At 38.6% G+C, this 18,297-nt stretch overlaps 1 protein-coding gene across 3 annotated transcripts in view; it reads right to left on the minus strand.

The window, feature by feature from the left end:
* Positions 1 to 11,827: 11,827 nt before the first annotated feature.
* The window catches only part of LOC136879210 (uncharacterized), a 1,250,431-nt gene continuing 1,243,961 nt past the window's right edge, over positions 11,828 to 18,297 (minus strand). For all 3 annotated transcript variants that reach the window (XM_067153008.2, XM_067153007.2, XM_068228965.1), the window contains one exon: positions 11,828 to 12,589. In XM_067153008.2, the coding sequence (XP_067009109.2) occupies positions 12,461 to 12,589 (129 nt within the window). In that variant the 3' untranslated portion in view covers positions 11,828 to 12,460. The remainder of the gene's footprint in view (positions 12,590 to 18,297) is intronic.

Consider the following 18,297-nt stretch of genomic DNA (forward strand, 5'->3'; position numbering starts at 1 on the left):
TTTGAACTTTTCCCCATAGATGTCCTTACAGAAACTGTGGTCAGGCGCTCTGGTGCACGCTGGAAGAACTAGTGACTTAAAGAAGTTTTGTGTTATTATGTTTTCTCAACTAAATTAACTTTCATTTATTATGTTATTTCAAGGTTTGCAATACTTCCTTCTCATTCCGCCTGCTTTTGAACATGGCCAATCAAAAATTCTCTGTAATTATTTTTCAGCCAATAATAGGCTTCTTGTGCCTTTTTATTCGGCCAATAAAATGAGAGGGTGTGTCCGGATTTAGTCCAGAATCCCCTCGAACCGTCCTCTGGGGTATATGAGCTGCAGCTTTTTCAGGATACCTTGTCTTATTGATCGTCGTCTTACAGAGTGTGTATGTTAAGATAGGAGGCGGGGCGCCTCATTCTTCGCCAGGCAGTTCAACAGGCAAGATAATCGCCACCATCTTATTTTTATGTAGCTACATCCGTAGACTTAACACGAGGGGAAGGTTCTATTTCTAACCATGTAACCACCTGTTTTGTAAAATGTAAACCTTCTTTCGGCTAATGTAAAATTTCATAAAGAGGTAAATCGTAAATCGGGGATAGAGAGTGCATTACCCTCCCGAGTTCCCCTTGAGGTGACTATACGATTTTGTAGCTGTTTCTCTTTTCTGTAAAGCATTAAACTGACCTTCACTCTAGTCACCTCAGTAGCTTAGGATTAGCCCCTGCATCATCGGGCGGCGAGCCCAATTAGGGTTTCATACTTAATTTTCTAGGAGCGCAAGTGTACTTCGGGCCAGTAATTTAACCTGTTCTTCTTTCCACGAAGGCCCAGTAGTTTGGCTAAAAATTGTAAATTATAGGTTGAGCCTAGAGAGGCCAGAAATTTGTAAGATTTCTTGGTGTAATGTTGCCTTGAGCGGGCTGTAAGAAATTGGGAGCGCAGTCTCCTTGGTTAAAGTTGGAGAGCATGTAGACTCTTTTCTGAGATTGCTAATTTTACTGTAATATTGAAGGGTGCCTTTGGAAGGCCGTATTTGTAACCTTTGGAGCAAAGTGCTCTTGAATTGGGAGATTCTCTCCTCGTCCACCTAAACGCGATATTTGAGAGGTTGTAAACTTGTAAATTTGGAGCTGGAAGCTCAGCACTTGTAACCTTGTCATTTCACCCAGTGAACAGTTGTCTAGTTTGTGATTTGAAAATAAATATAACCTTTATTTAAAGTTTTAAGTTAATCTTTGATATAGTAGATAGACCCATTCAGCCCGCACCTTCTTTCACCTCTCTGCGATCCACAAAGACACGGTAATAATAATAATAATAATAATAATAATAATAATAATAATAATAATAATAATAATAATAATAATCACGGGCAGTGAAAGCATCAATGGCAACAATAATAATCACGATCTAAAATAATAATAATCATAATAATTCGAGCTCAATATCTGCATTAGTTAGCCATGGGTAAGAGAACATTGTTTTCAAGTTATACGTGTTATCACACTTGCGTCTAACTGCTTTATCTCAAAGCAATTAGTAATTTTGCTAACGTGTGTAATATGATCAGAAAAAATTATTTCCCAAAATTTACACGCAAGACATGTCAAGCTGATGGACCTGTAATTGTTCATTGCATTTTTATGATCTTTTCCTTTGTACCCTGGGGCTACTATAGAAAGGTTGGGTGGATGATCAATTAACATATCCTAAATACAGTAATAAAATGTTGCTATGGAAAATCTCAAATGTCTTCACAAGTGGTCAAAATTTCAGTTAATAAATGGTAAAAGAAGGAAAAATTGTCAAAAGGAGCAACCTAGAAAAGTTTTTACACTTCAATCACTGTAATGAGTTACTGTTATGTTTTCCTTTAAATCAAATTTCCAGTTCATTCCTTACCTTTTTTTCCTGATTTAGTGGTATTCATAACTAGATATGTGTTTCAAAATTCATGAACTAAAATTTGTTATGTCTTCTGCTGCAAAAAGAATCATTTTAGTTCAAAAAGATCCATCTTTGCTAACTGTGGGTTTTATGATATAAGAATGAGGCAATGACAGGTTTCTTTTGGTCAACTAAAAATGCTGACTTTAGTAGGTGTTGTAAACTGGAGGAAGAGTTAATCCGTAAATCACACTGTACACCATGTCGTAGAATTTTTTCCGTTCTTCTTGTAATTTTTTGCACATTTTTATTCTGTATAATTGTTCGTACAGCATTACCATTTCTTCTTCGAATTCAAGGCCCACAGTTTCAAGTGTTCTTACTGTTCAAGGGATTTTCTGACATAATTTCACGATAGAGTATTTCTGCAGTAAGTTGTTACAATGATGTGGCCTAATGATACTTACCACAGACATTGTATGCCAGAATGACACCTATCCTCTTATGATCAGACCAAATATTTTGAATATATTTTTTCCATGGTCTAGTTGAGGCTTGAACAAGTTGGTCTACGTGCCTCTAAAGAAACAGTAAGTACTGTGGAAATATTTTCGATTAGTTCAATCACTTACCTGCTCATTTCAATTTGTTTCATCTGGAGAACAACTTCCGGCTGGCTACAATGAAGACTGAAGTGTTTGGAGGTCCCCTAACCGATTAAGAACTGGTGTCGGCAGGGCTAAGTCCTCACTTAAGTTATGGGGCATTACATCAGAGGACAGCAAGTGCGACTGTGGTGAAGAAAAAACAGTGAGCCACATGTATCAATGTCCTCTCTGCACTTTTTCATGCTCAGAGCAAGATTTAATGCTTGCTGATGACAACGCCCTAGGTGTGGCTCACTTTTGGAAAAACACCATCTAGATGTGCAGTAAATTTAGTCAGTTTCCTTTGTCTGTTAATTTTTAAATAGTTTATTACTTTATTTTTAACTGTATGATTAAGTATGCTTCTGACACGAATAAATAAATAAAAATCTAGAGAAGAACACACACAACAGGTCAGTATGAGAAGACGAGACATCTTCAAACGGATCAATCCGACGAACTCCGGCTTCATCAGTCTTGATGTGGGAAGTACTGGCAGATGCATCAGTTTCACATGAAAGTTTGGTTTTCCTTCTGTAAGATGTAAATTCTAGTGGGAAATGACAGATTAGGTTTCCAGTTAGTACAAGTTAGTTGTTAGAAATATATATATATATTTTTGCTATTTGCTTTACGTCGCACCGAAACTGCGACGATGGGAGAGAAAAGTCCTAGGAATTGGAAGGAAGCGGTCGTGGCCTTAATTAAGGTAGAGCCCCAGCATTTGCTTGGTGTGAACATGGGAAACCACGGAAAACCGTCTTGAGGGCTGCCGACAGTGGGGCTCGATTACTGGACACTGGCGACTGCAGCTATATAAATATGAATATCCACCTTTGATCTATAATGTTTTATTTCATCATTTGATAACGTACAACTACATGTAGTTGAGCAGTGGTTCTGCAGCCAGAGGGACCCAAAGTACCTGGCAGTGTGGCTTGTTGTTACCAAAGAAACATTCTCACTGCAGAAATATGATGTTGGAAGGTTGCGTGACTTTATACCTAAACATTTCTCGGCTACATACCTGCACAATATTTATTAACAACAAAAGGTCTGTCTCACACTATGAGAATTAGTATCGAAACAAGAAGAGGCTACATGCTACAAACACTGCAGTTGTCTTTTGTAATGGTTTATGCACTGAGTTCAAGGTCACGAATAAATCAAAATTCCTTGAACTTGACAACTTGTCACTATTCCAGTCGTCATGTGGAAGGACGTGAGGAGTGAGAGGTTGCAGTTTCTACACAAAGCACCTCACGAGGTGCAGTTTTGCATGTTATTTAAATTGTTTAATTAGAAATATGGATAATTCATGATTTAAAGAACAGTGTTGGTTCCATTGCCAAAATTCATACTTAATTCAAAATTGTCTTTAATAAAGAAAGTTAGTATATTAAACAGTATTTCAAATTGAAAATGTCTCTGTCACAATAGAATGTGCGTTCGCAGGGGTAGCTTTCCTCACTTTGGTGTGTCTACAGTGTGCTTGAGAGTTGCTGTGCATGTTTTATTAACACTGAATTTTAGTTTATTGTTAGTTATGACGTCGTTGTGTTGGGAGATGGCTAAGCAACGATATTTTCCAAGACACTGAACAATAAGATAAACATTATAAGGGAGATCGACAAAATATAAAATATAAAACCGAAATACCTAAAGAACTTGTAATTCCTGTGCCCACGCTTTCAACATTTTTTTTAAATCCTGAGAGCATAGAAGCTCAAGAAATGCAGGCTGCAAATACTGCAAAGTGTCATTCATGGAGATAAACACCCCGAATTGCAAGTGGAATCAATTGAGTGGTTTTGGCACATCCGAGTGAACAAAATCCCCCATCGTTGGCGAGGTTATTAAGGGAAATGCAAATGAATCGCGCTAAAAAGGGGAATGCTGTTTTTGTTGAAACAGCGTCTTAAGGAACACCACAAAATCACGTTGCAAGCAGTGTGCGGAGAAGTAGAATCCGTGAACAATGGCAATGTCGACTGTAGGCAAGAGCTACTTCTAGTTATATCTGCCATGTCAGTACACTTTCTGTTAATGAGCTTAGTTATTCATCGTACGTCTTTCGAGAACAATAAACATTGTCTTCATCAGCGACAACACAAAGTCTAAAAGCAGTCATTTTGAGTTGTAATTATGTTGTAATTTTATAAAATCTCTGCTTTTAGACTTTGTGTGGTCATCGATGAAGATAGTCAGAAGTGTATTGACAAGACAGATTTAACTAGAATACTATTTTAAACTAGTGTTTAATGAGTTGATACACGAATAACAGTGTAGGTGAGAAAGCGTGCTCACATCATCAGTTTGTGCGCATCGAGCAATATTGTCAATGCCGGTGAAGCTGCAATGATTACTGCCGAATCCAGAAGAACTTACGTTGCTTTATGTCGCATGGACACAGATAGGTCTTATGGTGACGATGGGATAGGAAAGGGTTAGGAGTGGGAAGGAAGCGGCCGTGGCCTTAATTAATGTACAGCCTCGTGTGAAAATGGCAAACCACAGAAAACCATCTTCAGGGCTCCCAAGAGTGGGGTTCGAAGCCACTATCTCCCAGATGCAAGGTCACCGCATGACCAACTCGCCCGGTGTTAAAAGACCTACCATAGTGTTGCAATATGGACGGAAAGGAGAGACTTCTTTCCGTCCTCATAAGAAAGCTCGATAAGCCACGATGTTTAGCATCAGAGCAAGGAGTGGCTGGTGTGCCTCGAGCCCTGCAAGCCAATCCCTAATTTACAGTATCATTTCATCTCTGAAACATGTCTAGATCCATGGCTAAATGGTACAGAGGGCCCCGGGTTTGATTCTCAGCCAGGTCGCAGATGGTAATGTTTATGGCTTGCGGCTGGAGGTGTGTGTCCTCACAGACGCTGAGGGCACAGAAAGCGACTGGTGCATTGATAGCGAACGTGGGACCTTCATCAATTGTGGATTTGTTTCCTTAAATGAAGAAGAAGAAGGAGTAGGAGATGATAAAGATGAATGAGAGGAGTTCCGATGTCGGTAAAACTTTGACCAAACACATCGATACTGCCATGTTGATGAGCTCAGGTGGAGATGACGGACAGCCGTTCTAGCCCTGTGATAAGGGCAATGAAGGCTGTGGAACAGTTTACAGAAAGTGCTTCTTTTAAAGGCAGTAAGCCTAATGTGGACCATTAAATATTTACGTGTATGTATTTACTTATGTCTGAGTTTTTAAAGTATCTTTTCTTGCTTTTTTTTATGCCATGCGTTTCCAATTGGACAGTGTTGCTGGATCTCATGTGCTTTATTTATAGGATTACTGTACTTGTATTAAGTTGTGCATATATTCCTCCTCGTCTATTCTCTGCTGGTGTGAGATTATGTTTGCCACTGAGTTATCCAAGTGCATTATTTGAATAAATGCACCTTGTTGGATATATTTTTCCATGGCATTTGAAAAGTTTGAACGCAGAATTAAGGTTATCAAATGCAATAATGGGTGTTAGAATATTTCGTGACATGCTAAGGGTTGGCATTTCCAATTTACGAGTTGGTGGCGGTTAAGTCGAAGGCCCATTTTTGTGTCATAATGACTTTGAATTAATGAAGTTTTACTGTACGTGTAACATACAGACTGTATGAATCTTTGATGGAAAGACAAAGGAAAGTTTAAGAATACTGGCACAGCATTCAGAAGACCAAAAACTGTATAATTGAGAAGCTTATTATTGGATTCATCCATGAACTTATTAGAATAAAGGCATTGAAGAATGGAAGTGACATATGACTTAAAAGTTCCGCTAAGGCTTCGGCTCAAAAGTTGTTTTTAACTGTTTCATTTGTCCTCTGAATAATGCAAGAAATATATGCATACTGTAGTTGTGTGATATATGATGTGGCGAAGTACAATGTCGTCTGCAATCCATAATCTCCTGGTAGAGGAAGCAGATACATACTATTTAAGTATGCCTAACGTATAAGCAACCGAGTTGATCACCCCTTCTCCATGGTTTCACTTTACAATGCCTCTAACAGCCAATAATGAAACAATCGATTCTGATGTTATGCTTATTTTGGTATTACAGTTAATAAAGTATCATTATTATTAATTCTGACGTGACATTACGATAATATGCATAACGGTGCATATTGAGCCCTGCAAATACTGGTACACAGTGCATTCGAACACGTACTTTATTTCATGGACAGATAAGAACAATATTTGACCACCCTGTGTTGCTATAAACAAATAATGCTATGACTGCTGGCTCTCAGCGTTACATAATGAAACTGAGAAAAGCTCACACACACACTAATTTTATATTAGAATTAAAATGTTCTTCTTAGATTTATATCATCTTCGTTAGATGAGAACTTGTATCTAGCTCCAGCCACCTTCTTCTATCCTCCCTCTATTCTTCTTCTGTAATTCTTTTCTATTCCAAATTCCTTCTTCGTATACAGGTCTTTATCACCTTCATCTGTTTTGGTATCAATCCATCCTCTATTCTTTTTGCATGTCCAAACCACCTCACTCTAAACTGGTTTGAATTTTACTCTCCTCAGTATGTCAAAACACGATTATAGTACTGCACTTTACAGATCACTTCCTTGCACTTATCAGAGCATTGGAGAACTTGAATATGTTTCAGTTACATTCATTACTACATTTTTCTTTCAAATACCTTCTCATAAAGTTAAGATTCATCATATAATTACTGTATATATGCTAATAGAATGTCAGTGATAACGTTCCATCTACGGAAACAGGAAGGAAGCAGGACGTGGAGAGGTCAGGCCATTAAGCTCAAAGACTTTAATATTACTTATCTAGACTCACAGAGCGCGCTGATGCTAGGCGGAATATTGAACACTTTCGCGCATCGACATGTTGCGGGCGCTTCAGCTTCGAATGCATGAATAGCACGTTGTAATGTTTACAGACCCTTGCATGTTTTCGATTTCATTTGAATCATGCCTGTTAGTGGATCTGTTTTAGTATTATATGTGACGGAGTGTTAATATATTTTCAAATATTTTCAAGGAACGTGGGAGCTGATATATTACAGTAGTTTCGGCAATGTTAGGCCTAAAGTTAGGCCTTACCTGTAGAATGGAAAGATATTCACGAGGGTGAATTCGTGTGCAGCCTTCATTTGTACAGGTTGCTATCGGAAGGGATCTGGTATTTCTTTTCACATGTGAGTAGAAATAGAACTGTTATAAAATAACTTTAATTTACCATAATCGAGAACTAAACAGGTTATAGGGTGATCGATTCAAAGAACGCATGGACATGACAGTTAGAATATTTAGGCTCCTTCTTCTTTTTTGTTTGCCTTTTTCCAATTCATCGGAGATAATTGTTTAGAACTAAACAGCTGTTCTGAAAAAGGCAACATTTTTTCACATAAAATGTGTTGCGGTATTACAAATTTGATAAACCTGGGCCTAGAATCCGTAAGATATGATTGATACAACTTGATAAAACCTGTTAATATTAGGGTAAGGTACCGGTATTGCTTCAGATTATCAGTTATCTGAAAAATGATTTATTGGTATCGTATGTCTTCATTTCTCCAATTTTTCCCATTTGATTTATAATAAAGGAATACAATTGTTAATACGCTATTCCAGAAAGATCTGACAATATAAAGTCTAAATAAAGCTCATTACAGTCTTGTCAGTCCTAATCTGCAGTAGAAAACGCTAATCAAAATAACTGTTCGCTATGATACGGTATTAATCTTTTTGTTTGCAAGTGCTTTACTTTCAGTATCACCTATTTTCATTCTGGTGTAAATCATGGTGCTCATATTAGAGAAAAATTAGAACGCACTTTCAATTTTTATGTGCTCAGATAATGTTAATTCAGAATGAGTTTGTAAAAGCAGTAATATACAAGAAGATAATATTATGAGGAAGGTTTTACATCTTAAATGATACCATTCTTACTTAAGCCTAATCGGGCAAGTTGGCCGTGCGGTTAGGACCGCGCAGCTGTGAGCTTGCATCTGGGATATAGTGGGTTCGAACCCCACTGTCGGCAGCCCTGAAGATGGTTTTCCGTGGTTTCCCATTTTCACACCAGGCAAATGCTGGGGCTGACTTTAATTAAGGCCACGGGCTCTTCCTCCTCATTCCTAAGCCTTTCCTATCCCATCGTCGTCATAAGACCTACCTGTGTCGGTGCGACGTAAAGCAAATTGGTAAAAATAAAACTTAACCCTAAACCACGCAGAGAAACTCAAACTAACCCCAGACATTCATTTCATTTTAAGAAATACGCAACAGAAGACTAGCACTAGTGTAAAAAATGTCAGGCAGCATTTACCTAAATCCAAATCACACAATAATGATACAGTAACTTAGCTTCTGCTCATCCAGTTACGTTATCTCATATCCAAACCAAATCCCATGGCACAAAAGGCCCGAAAGGCCATGGCCTACCAAGGGACCGCTGCTCAGCCTGAAGGCCTGCAGATTACGAGGTGTCATGTGATCAGCACGGCGAATCCTTTCGGCCGTTATCTCACCGTCAGATATCTCCGTAATTGTAATCACGTAGGCTGAGCGGACCTTGGACCAGCACTCAGATCCAGGTACAAATCTCTGACCTGGCCGGGGATTGAACCCGGAGCCTCCGGGTAAGAAGAAGACACGCTACCCCTACACCGCAGAGCCGGCATTTCATATTCAGAAAATGATTCAACATGTATCTGATTGATTTAGAATGATTTCTGCAGTAATAATAATAATAATAGGTAATAATAATAATAATCGTATGGCCTCAGCTACCGTGTGCAGACATTTCAATTTGACGCCATCTGGCTGTCTGCTCGTCAATTTCGACGTTCCGTTTTACTCTAGGCCCACTAGATGGCAGACCAAGTAAACCGAAAGTCTCTTGGGCGTCTATGGCTGAGATTTAATTAATTTTGTCGGGTAAACACCAAATGTGTCACCAGAGATCTTTTACATGCCGATATCGTACGACATGGAGTGTCGAATGGACTTTTTTCCGCCCTTCAAAAATCCGACTACCTCTGTCGGGTTTGAACCCGCTATCTTGGGATCCGGAGGCCGACACCCTACCACTGATCCACAGAGGCAGCTATTTCTGCAGTCATGTACTTTTTAAACAATGTATTCAGAGAATTGAGTATCATTTGCTGTAGGCCTAATGACTTATCAGAGAGGAATCGTAAGCTATGTTTACCTTTCATATAAAGATTTTATTTTGCAGGTTTCCTTTTTTGTTGATATTGAAGATTATCATTATCGGTACAGGAGTTTATAAATATTTATGTGTTCTGCAGTCTGCTGAGAGACAGACAATTTTTGTCTCACGATATGTAATCATACTTAAGTTGTAGACTGCTTTTGGAACATGTCTTCTTATTTTCAATAAAGCTAAATTGTGGATCCTAGGTTTCTCAAGAGACAGAATATTGTCACGAGATCCTCGTCCTTTGAGTCTGGCCTTCTTGCGATACGTACAATGTTCGAACAAATTAGTTACAAGCATGACCCTTATACAGTATTAAAGTGAGCGACGTGATAATTTTCGAGGTACTGCTAGTGTATTTTTCAGTCTTATTGTCTTATTTTTTTAATTTTTTAGTTGAGCCACCTATGGGCTATCCAAAGGATTTGTGTAGATTGTTCCGTTTTTATAGAGAAATATATTATAATATTACCATAGTCCACAAACTCCCCCACCCAGCGGAGGGGGGAGGCTTTAATTTTTATTATGGATTCATACTATGTATATTTATTTCGTGTGTACACGGTAGTCGGTGTAGGCTGTCATTAATTTTGTAGGGTGGATGTTTTCATGTGTGCGAAATTTAAGTTAAAGCACGTATTCCATACGATCTCCGTGTCAAGCTGAGGAGCGCCCGCAACATGGCGGTACGCGCATGGGCATGTCTTCCCCAGTCACACGCTACTGCGCAGCCAGCGGTGTGGGGCCTTGATTAAGCTCTAGACAGAAAACACAGCCTGTTCCATTCTGGAAGCAGACGTGGAACTTATAAGCTATGCCACTCTCCTGGGCATAGTGCCTCGAGACATAAAAGACAGCAGAAATTGAAAAGAAGAAGACGAAGCCCCTCTTGGATCAACGTTGAATTTAAAAAGAGTTTCCTCCCAAAACAGCATGTCAGATCAAAGTCTTGAGGACCTTTCACGACGAGCAAGACTCAATTGACTGAGAACTGAAGCAGACATGTTCTGAATTGTGGTAACTGAGAGGCTCCCCAGGGATAAAGGAGTGGAACAAACCAAGGAGCACTGATGAGTCCCGTCTGTACATCCAGAAGAGTTCGTTAAACATGGCTGGGGATTTTCGTACATTCTGCATTGAGTGAAGTAAATATGACCCACATCCAGATTACAGTCACACAAAGTTCCCACAGATCCTGTCACTCGGCAGCCAAACAGTACCAGGCCAAGTGCTCTCTCAAGCATTTCTGTGGTATCCTTCAAGTTCCATATGGAATTTTCAACACGTTTCTTTTTCTTCAAGATATTTTGAGAGAACTGCGTCGTCTGATCATTTTAAACTCGGTGTATGCCTAACAAATACACATGGATTCTAACCTCTACCACATAACAACAATATTTTATAACTTCAGGTTTACACAGACATTCAGATTACTTTTATAAAATAAACATTATGGATTTTAAGCCATTAAGTACAAGAATTTCAGTTAATTATTCTTAATATCTAAAGTCTTTAAGGGTTATTTCTATTCCACGTATGTATATCTTTTTAAAATGTTGGAATCTGTATTCTAATGTGAATCCGTATGTGAAGAGGTCCTTAAAATAAAGGCAAAATATGTTCTGCTATATTAGCATAACTCTACATTCCTTCAAAACTAGGTGAATATAGTATTAAAAACTTGGACCACTCTCAAAAAGTGTGACAAGATATGAGAAAGGAAATATCTCAAGTTGTTTTAAACCAACTGCACTGCCACCACCCTCAGTGAAAGCCATGAACACCCATGGAAGTAACCTCGACACTCGAGCAGACCGAGTAAACGTAAAAGCCTCTCCAGAAAGGGAAATCACTTTCCTGACAAGAAAGTGAACTCTCCGTTCTTCTTGGTGAATCAAACTGTAGTGAAGTAGGATCGGAGGCGGGGTCACGGAATTAAGAATCTTCTGGAAGGACTGAGGGGAAGAAAGGATGCAAAGTGGTCTGAAGGGTGAAGATGAGAGAGAGCAAGACTGACCAGCACCGTAACAGAGCCTTCAACAGGCTAACAATCCCTGACATGGAGTGTCGAATGAATTTCTTTCTGCCTTGACATTCCGCTGTTGATCCACGGTTAACAAGCTCCATAGGAATTGCAGACACAAATCTTCAGGAGTCAGTTGCTAAACAAACACACTCCAACGAAGTAAAAATGTCATCATTCATTGTTATTACATAATAAATGTTGATTTCTACTGAGGTAATGAAATGTTTTCCTTCAATGACCAGCTTAACTGATTTTGTAAAACTGTATATTTATTGCCTTCTAATTTGTAATAATGTACCGCCACTACCAGGTATTTAGAGCTCACCTCCACTTTGGTTCTAAAACAAGTACAGTAGAACATTGGAATGAAGTGAATTCACGATCAGACAGAACCACTGCCAAACACAACAGCAGCTCACATGGTACTTGAAGTGTCTGGAGTCCATCCAGACACGCAGGATCTAGTTCTGGTGTATGAAGTAGCATTTTTATCAATATTAGAAAATCTGAAATAACTTCAAACATTTTAAAATGTGCTGTGCACATGAATAACCATAATTATGAAAGACAAATTTAGGAATACTGATGAAAACTACCATCATATCTCAAATTATTTACCGGGACATGCCTTCTTGAAAGGGGAAACAAATTGGTTCAGTCGAGTTGTGCGTCTACCTCGTCCTTCCTCACCATAGGCAATCATTTTGCTTTCCACTGTCCAGACTTCGTCGGTGTCGACACCGGAGCTTTGAGAGGCGTCAATGGTCTGGTTACGCTGGATGCTGTCAACGGCCTCGATATACTTGACGTATGACTTGAATCACTCCTCTGAAATAATTTTTCACTTGCATTAACAAATTGTATTTATATTTTAAGTTGATTGCACAAACATTTAGTACTGTAAAATGAGGTGATTCCAATCAGGTGTTGTGAAAGCGAACATTTATATATTTTTTAGCTATAGGAAATGTTGACACATTCCATAGCTGATTTACATTCTAGATAAACTGGTCTGCAACAATGGTAACTTGTAGTGCACCGTGTGGCACACTTGTTGTAAACAAGTACCGCATGTGCAGAATTGTGAATTTATGATACTTCCATTCTCATACAAACATCTTAAATACCACCCTTCATTTGTATGTTTATAGTTAACCCTATGATATTCCTAACATTTGAGACTCGCCTGTCGTGCTGAAATTTCCAAAGCGCTCGTGGCATACGTGGTAATTAGAAGTGCGTTGAAGGAAATATCAAATATCGAAGGTTCTCGTGAAACCACGGGGCATTCCCATGATTCAGCAAGCTCTCAGCATCTTGTTGACACTCTTTCCTGTATGTATTTCGCAAACAGACCTAGTTTATAAACATCGCATTGCGGTTAGAGATTATTTATGTTTGTGTTATCATCATGTCGTGTACTTGTCGTAAAGAAGTACCACAAGCTTGAAACAAATGTGAAATTGTAGTACGCTAGAAAGTAGTGGTGATAGTAAATTTTCCAGTAGAGATCCAGAAAATTATTCTGATGAACATAGCAGTGATAATGATTCCGAGATTCATGAAAAACGTGAACAATTATTGTGTAGAGACCGAGGGTACAGGGCTACAGAGAAATGTTACTAGTGATGCAAGTGTGATGAACTGATATAACTTGAAAAAAATTTTCTTTCACCCATGGGAAAATTTTTCAAGTATCGAACTCGAATTATTATTATTATTATTATTATTATTATTATTATTATTATTATTATTATTATTATTATTATTATTACTTGTGATGTACGTACACTTATTTGTATCATTATTAGTTCAAGATCACATTATTTGTGAGGTTATGTCATGAAACATTTGTTATGTATAGATATTTATATGAGCTTAGTTAATGCAAGAACCTGTATATAATGATTATTACCTGTACATATGATTTGTAATCCCCTACAGAATTGTGAAACACACTGTAACATCCAGAATGGTACTGGGTAGACGAGAACTCTGTAGATTATTCTGTATAATATATATGAACCTTAAGCACTCTACAATTTATGAGAAAATGTATCTTTTTAGAAGCCTGGCCGGGCACATATATAAAGATGGTAAAGACGAGTTACTGTTTAGTTGGAGTTAAGGTTTAAGCAGGGCGTAAGAATGTACGAGAGAACACTAGTGTAGCGCGAAATGCAAGTAAATATGTCGGTGAAACAACTCAAGGACGAACTCACCAAGAAAAATCTCCCGACGAACGGGAAGAAGATATTGCTCCAGACGTGGTTACAGGAAGATCTCGCTGAAAAAGGAGACGATTCCGAAAAGATTTTCATCGAAATCGACAAAAATTCGGAGACAGAAGTCGAGTTAAATATAACCAAAATGTGTTCTAACCTAATGATCATTATGCAGGCACTCAATGACAAACTTTCAGACAAAATTTCAGGTGTAAATTCTGGCCTAACAGAACAGATTGCAGATCAAATTTCGGTAGCACCCTAGTGTAGGCACTCCAATATATAACACACAACTTCGCGAAGAAATGTATATGAATTGTACCTTAAAATCCTTCTAGAAGAGAGAGATGCGTTCTTCTTCTTCTTCTTGAAATTTGAATGGGCTCTTTTGTTTTCACCCAGTCCCAATACCTTTAAAAGTTATTCAATTCTCAACATGAGTAACCATAATAGACGATGGTATATAGAAGCACAGTACAAAAAAATGTTCGTATTTGCCAATATATGTGAACGTCTTGCGAAAAGAAGTCTAACGGATACCTTATTAGTACCATGTAATATTGATGCTGCTATGCATAATTGACTACGACCCGATAACCTCTAATCATACTAATAAATAACACATAGTCAGACGGGTAAATAAACATAGGAAAAAATACAGGGACACAAGGGTCTAATCTTCACGCCGAAGTGATTTATCTTGGCGACTTACTACCAGGCGAACAGTACCGGATCAACATTTGGGAAGAACAAAATTAAATGAGGTCATTTTGGGGATGGGAGAACAACAATAGGAGGTATTACATTGAAGGATGTATCAAGGAATATGTGAAAATACCTGAAGAGTGTGTTATTAATGTCGCCTTCATAACCGAAACCCGTATCGTATGATGTTTTGACATGTGAACAAAAGAAGTACGCACATAAAACACTGAGAGTAGGTCTGACAAAAGACAGTCGTAATGCAATTAGAGGCGCAGTAGCAGCAGGAGCTACATTGAAAACAGAGCCTATAGGCTAGTCGGGTGCAAGCCAAGTGGCTTGCAGTATTATTATGTATATTGCTGATTCTTGGAGTTAGATTTGCAATTCATGATATTTATTTTACAGACCCTAGCATTCCATATTAGAATTCTCATAGTCTAGAGCGAACAGTAGCTGTATGTATTGATTCAATTGGCCAGTTATAGGTGCAATACTGGGCATATCCTTACTTAAGTGTGTAAGTTGTAACAAGATCGACTGAACGGAATCTGTCCCTTTTGTGCATTGGGGGAAACTGGCACAACGGTTTGTTGTGCCGGTTGCAGGGGTATGAGTTGTCTAGACGTAGATGGGAGAGGCTGAGCAGGATAAATGGGACCTTGCTGATTCTGACCCTGTACTTGCCTGGGTAGATGATATGACTGAAGAAGGTTTAAATGTCCGATTCTATCATATCCTGGGGTTGATTTGGGAGGCAAATCCTTAACAATAACTTGAGTAAACTTCCGCTTCCTCGGAGCTTCAACGTAAATTGTAGATGTATGTACAGGGAGGGGAGGGAAATTCTGAAGAGTATCATTTGGAGCAATCTGCGGGGGATGCAAACGGGAAGCAGTCTCAGAAAATGAGATATTCTCTAAACACATTAAATTCTTAATGTCTACTTGTCGCTTATGTACCGCGCACTCGGTAGAACCCGTGACATGATTGAGGTTGCAATGTAAACATTGTAGCACATTAGACGTACAGTCAACTGTGGCGTGGTTCAAGGCACAGTTACGACATCGAAATGAGGAAGACTGGCAGTTATGTATAGTGTGGCCATATCTTTGGCATTTAGCACAAATAATCGGATAAAAATGAAGGGATTAGCCTCTACTATCACTTGGATTATAGAGACATATTTTGGGAGGTGTTTACCACAAAAAACAATTTTCACTGATCCCGTAGGCACGTATACTACTCTGCCATCTTGTAGGGTCTTGCGATTTAGTCTCTGTACCAAGTGTACCTTTATTTCACTTTTGATTAGAGCTAATATGTCAGCTTCTGCAAGATCTTTATCAACACCTCTAATGATTCCAATACGAAAAATGTTTGAATGCGTTATGAATGATTGTAGCTTATGTGATGCAAGAAAAGTGCTTTGCAAAAATGTATTGGCATGCATAGCAGATTGAAAAGTAAGCTGTATTCTGTTTCTACCTTTGGGCTAGATAGAGTGTACTGGTAATTTGCTTTCATACATAAGTCTACCTAGTGCCATTCGGTGCAAGTTAGCAACGTTATTTGGACAATACGATATACGGACCTGGGTAGGTATATGAGTCACACTTGGTGTTAGTGTTATTAGAAGGTGAATTATTAGAGTTAGGAGGGGTGGTATTGTTAAACACAGAGGTATTCAGAAGGCTTTTTGACGAAGGTAGATCCGTATTCACAATTTCTTCCTGTCCTACATTTAAATTAGATGCAGGATCAGAAACTTCACGATATTCCTCAACCTCTCTACTCGAGACTGGGGGATGTGTTCATTATCAATGCCACGCGCCTACCTAGCCTGCCCAAAAAGGTATGTTTACTTTTATAAGCCAACGAAAGTTGTCACGCGCCATCGACCATTATCCGGCCAGCTTCTTCTTCTTCTTCTTCTTCTTATTCTTCTTCTTCTCCTTCTTCTTCTCATGCATTATTGGGCGCTGCACACGGCAATTTACCCAGTCACCAAATGTACACTCGCTTGATAACTTTAGTCACTATTTTCTTATTGTGAAAATGTTAATTCCATGCATAGAGAACGAGGGTTGATTATTATCGCCAAAATGTATGTTGAAATTAGGAGAATTGGATACATCATATTTAGTAATTCCAATTGTGGAGGAGCAGTCAGAGACAGATGTTACATTGATTTAAGTAGTTCGTTATAGTCAGAACAATTTGCGGTATGGGACTGGATACTAGGCAAGAGACACATGTGGGAAAGGCAACCTGTTGTTCTAGTAATTGTTGGAATAGAAGGTTTCGTTGTGATTTCAATGTCTCACATTGGAGGATAATGTGATTAACATCTCCTATAGCGTTCCCATAACTACATAGCGGTGAGTTATTGAAATGAAATTTAAATTTATAGGCGGGTGTGAGTACATGGTTAAAACGAAGGCTAATGATAGTGGTGACATGCCTACGCGTGTATTTCCCATTAGCAAACCATGGCCGTAAACATATAGAAGGCTGGATATTGAAATAAAAACTAGCTTTCATGCCGACAGATCCTTTCCGGTCATCCTGCCATTCCTGACAAAGTGCATGTTTTATGAGAGGTTGAATATTGGTAGCGGGAATAGCGATGTGAAAGTTTAATCCATTTCCTAAGGCAGCATCTTTGGCGAGCAAATCAGCTTTAAAATTGCCAGCAATATTAGAAAAGCCTGGAATCCAGACCAAAGTTACATCCTGACGGTTTTGTTCGAGGTTAAATAATAGTTTTTTAATATTGAGGACATACCACTAACTTGTACTTTGAGTGGATTGTATGCATTTTATAACACTTTGTGAATCAGAAAATAAGATGGCTTTGGATATAGCGTGATGTTTGGCATATAATAGGGCCTGTCTAATGGCGAATGCTTCAGCAGTGAAGATAGAAGCTTGTGAACTTACAGGAGAGCTGCTCCACGCCTTGAGCATTTCGAGAACCATCTGTGTAAATGCTTAATGCTTCCTGGTGAAGAAATACGCATACTGGGAAGGGAAAAGAAATAATATGAGAAGATTCTGTGCTTTGTTTGGAATTAAATCCAAATTGCGATATGATAAGTTGTGGTTTATAAAATGACAAAGAGTATGGGAAAGAATAATTAGGTAGGGATGGACATTTAATTACTTGATTGTTATAAGCTCTAATGTGTTCAAAGGCTGTTAAGAGTTCAGGTGGTTTAATATGGTATTAGGGTATTTTTCAAAATATTCCGAGAGGAGTTGTAGTTTAGAAAATAACAAATAGGAGGTAAGCGAGATTTTTCTTATTAAAAAGTTGTTTCCTAGGAACTTTCTCCGTAGGAACAACGCCATTTCACCAGTTTCAACCAGCAACGCGTTGGTGTGGGTTGATTTCAATGCACCAATGCAAAGCCGCAACGCTAATTTATGTACAAGGGTGGCAGATGCCGTGTTAAAGAAGAAACATCCATAATCTAACTAACCTAGATCGTATGGTATTCTTATAGATTGTCAAAGCCGTGACTGGGTCCACCCCCCCAGTTCCTCCTTACAATGGCTTTGATAATGTTTAAAAAGTTAGTTGTTTGACATTGTGGGGATTCAAAA

The sequence above is a fragment of the Anabrus simplex genome, chromosome 8 (genome assembly GCF_040414725.1).
Source record: "Anabrus simplex isolate iqAnaSimp1 chromosome 8, ASM4041472v1, whole genome shotgun sequence".
NCBI lineage: Eukaryota > Metazoa > Arthropoda > Insecta > Orthoptera > Tettigoniidae > Anabrus > Anabrus simplex.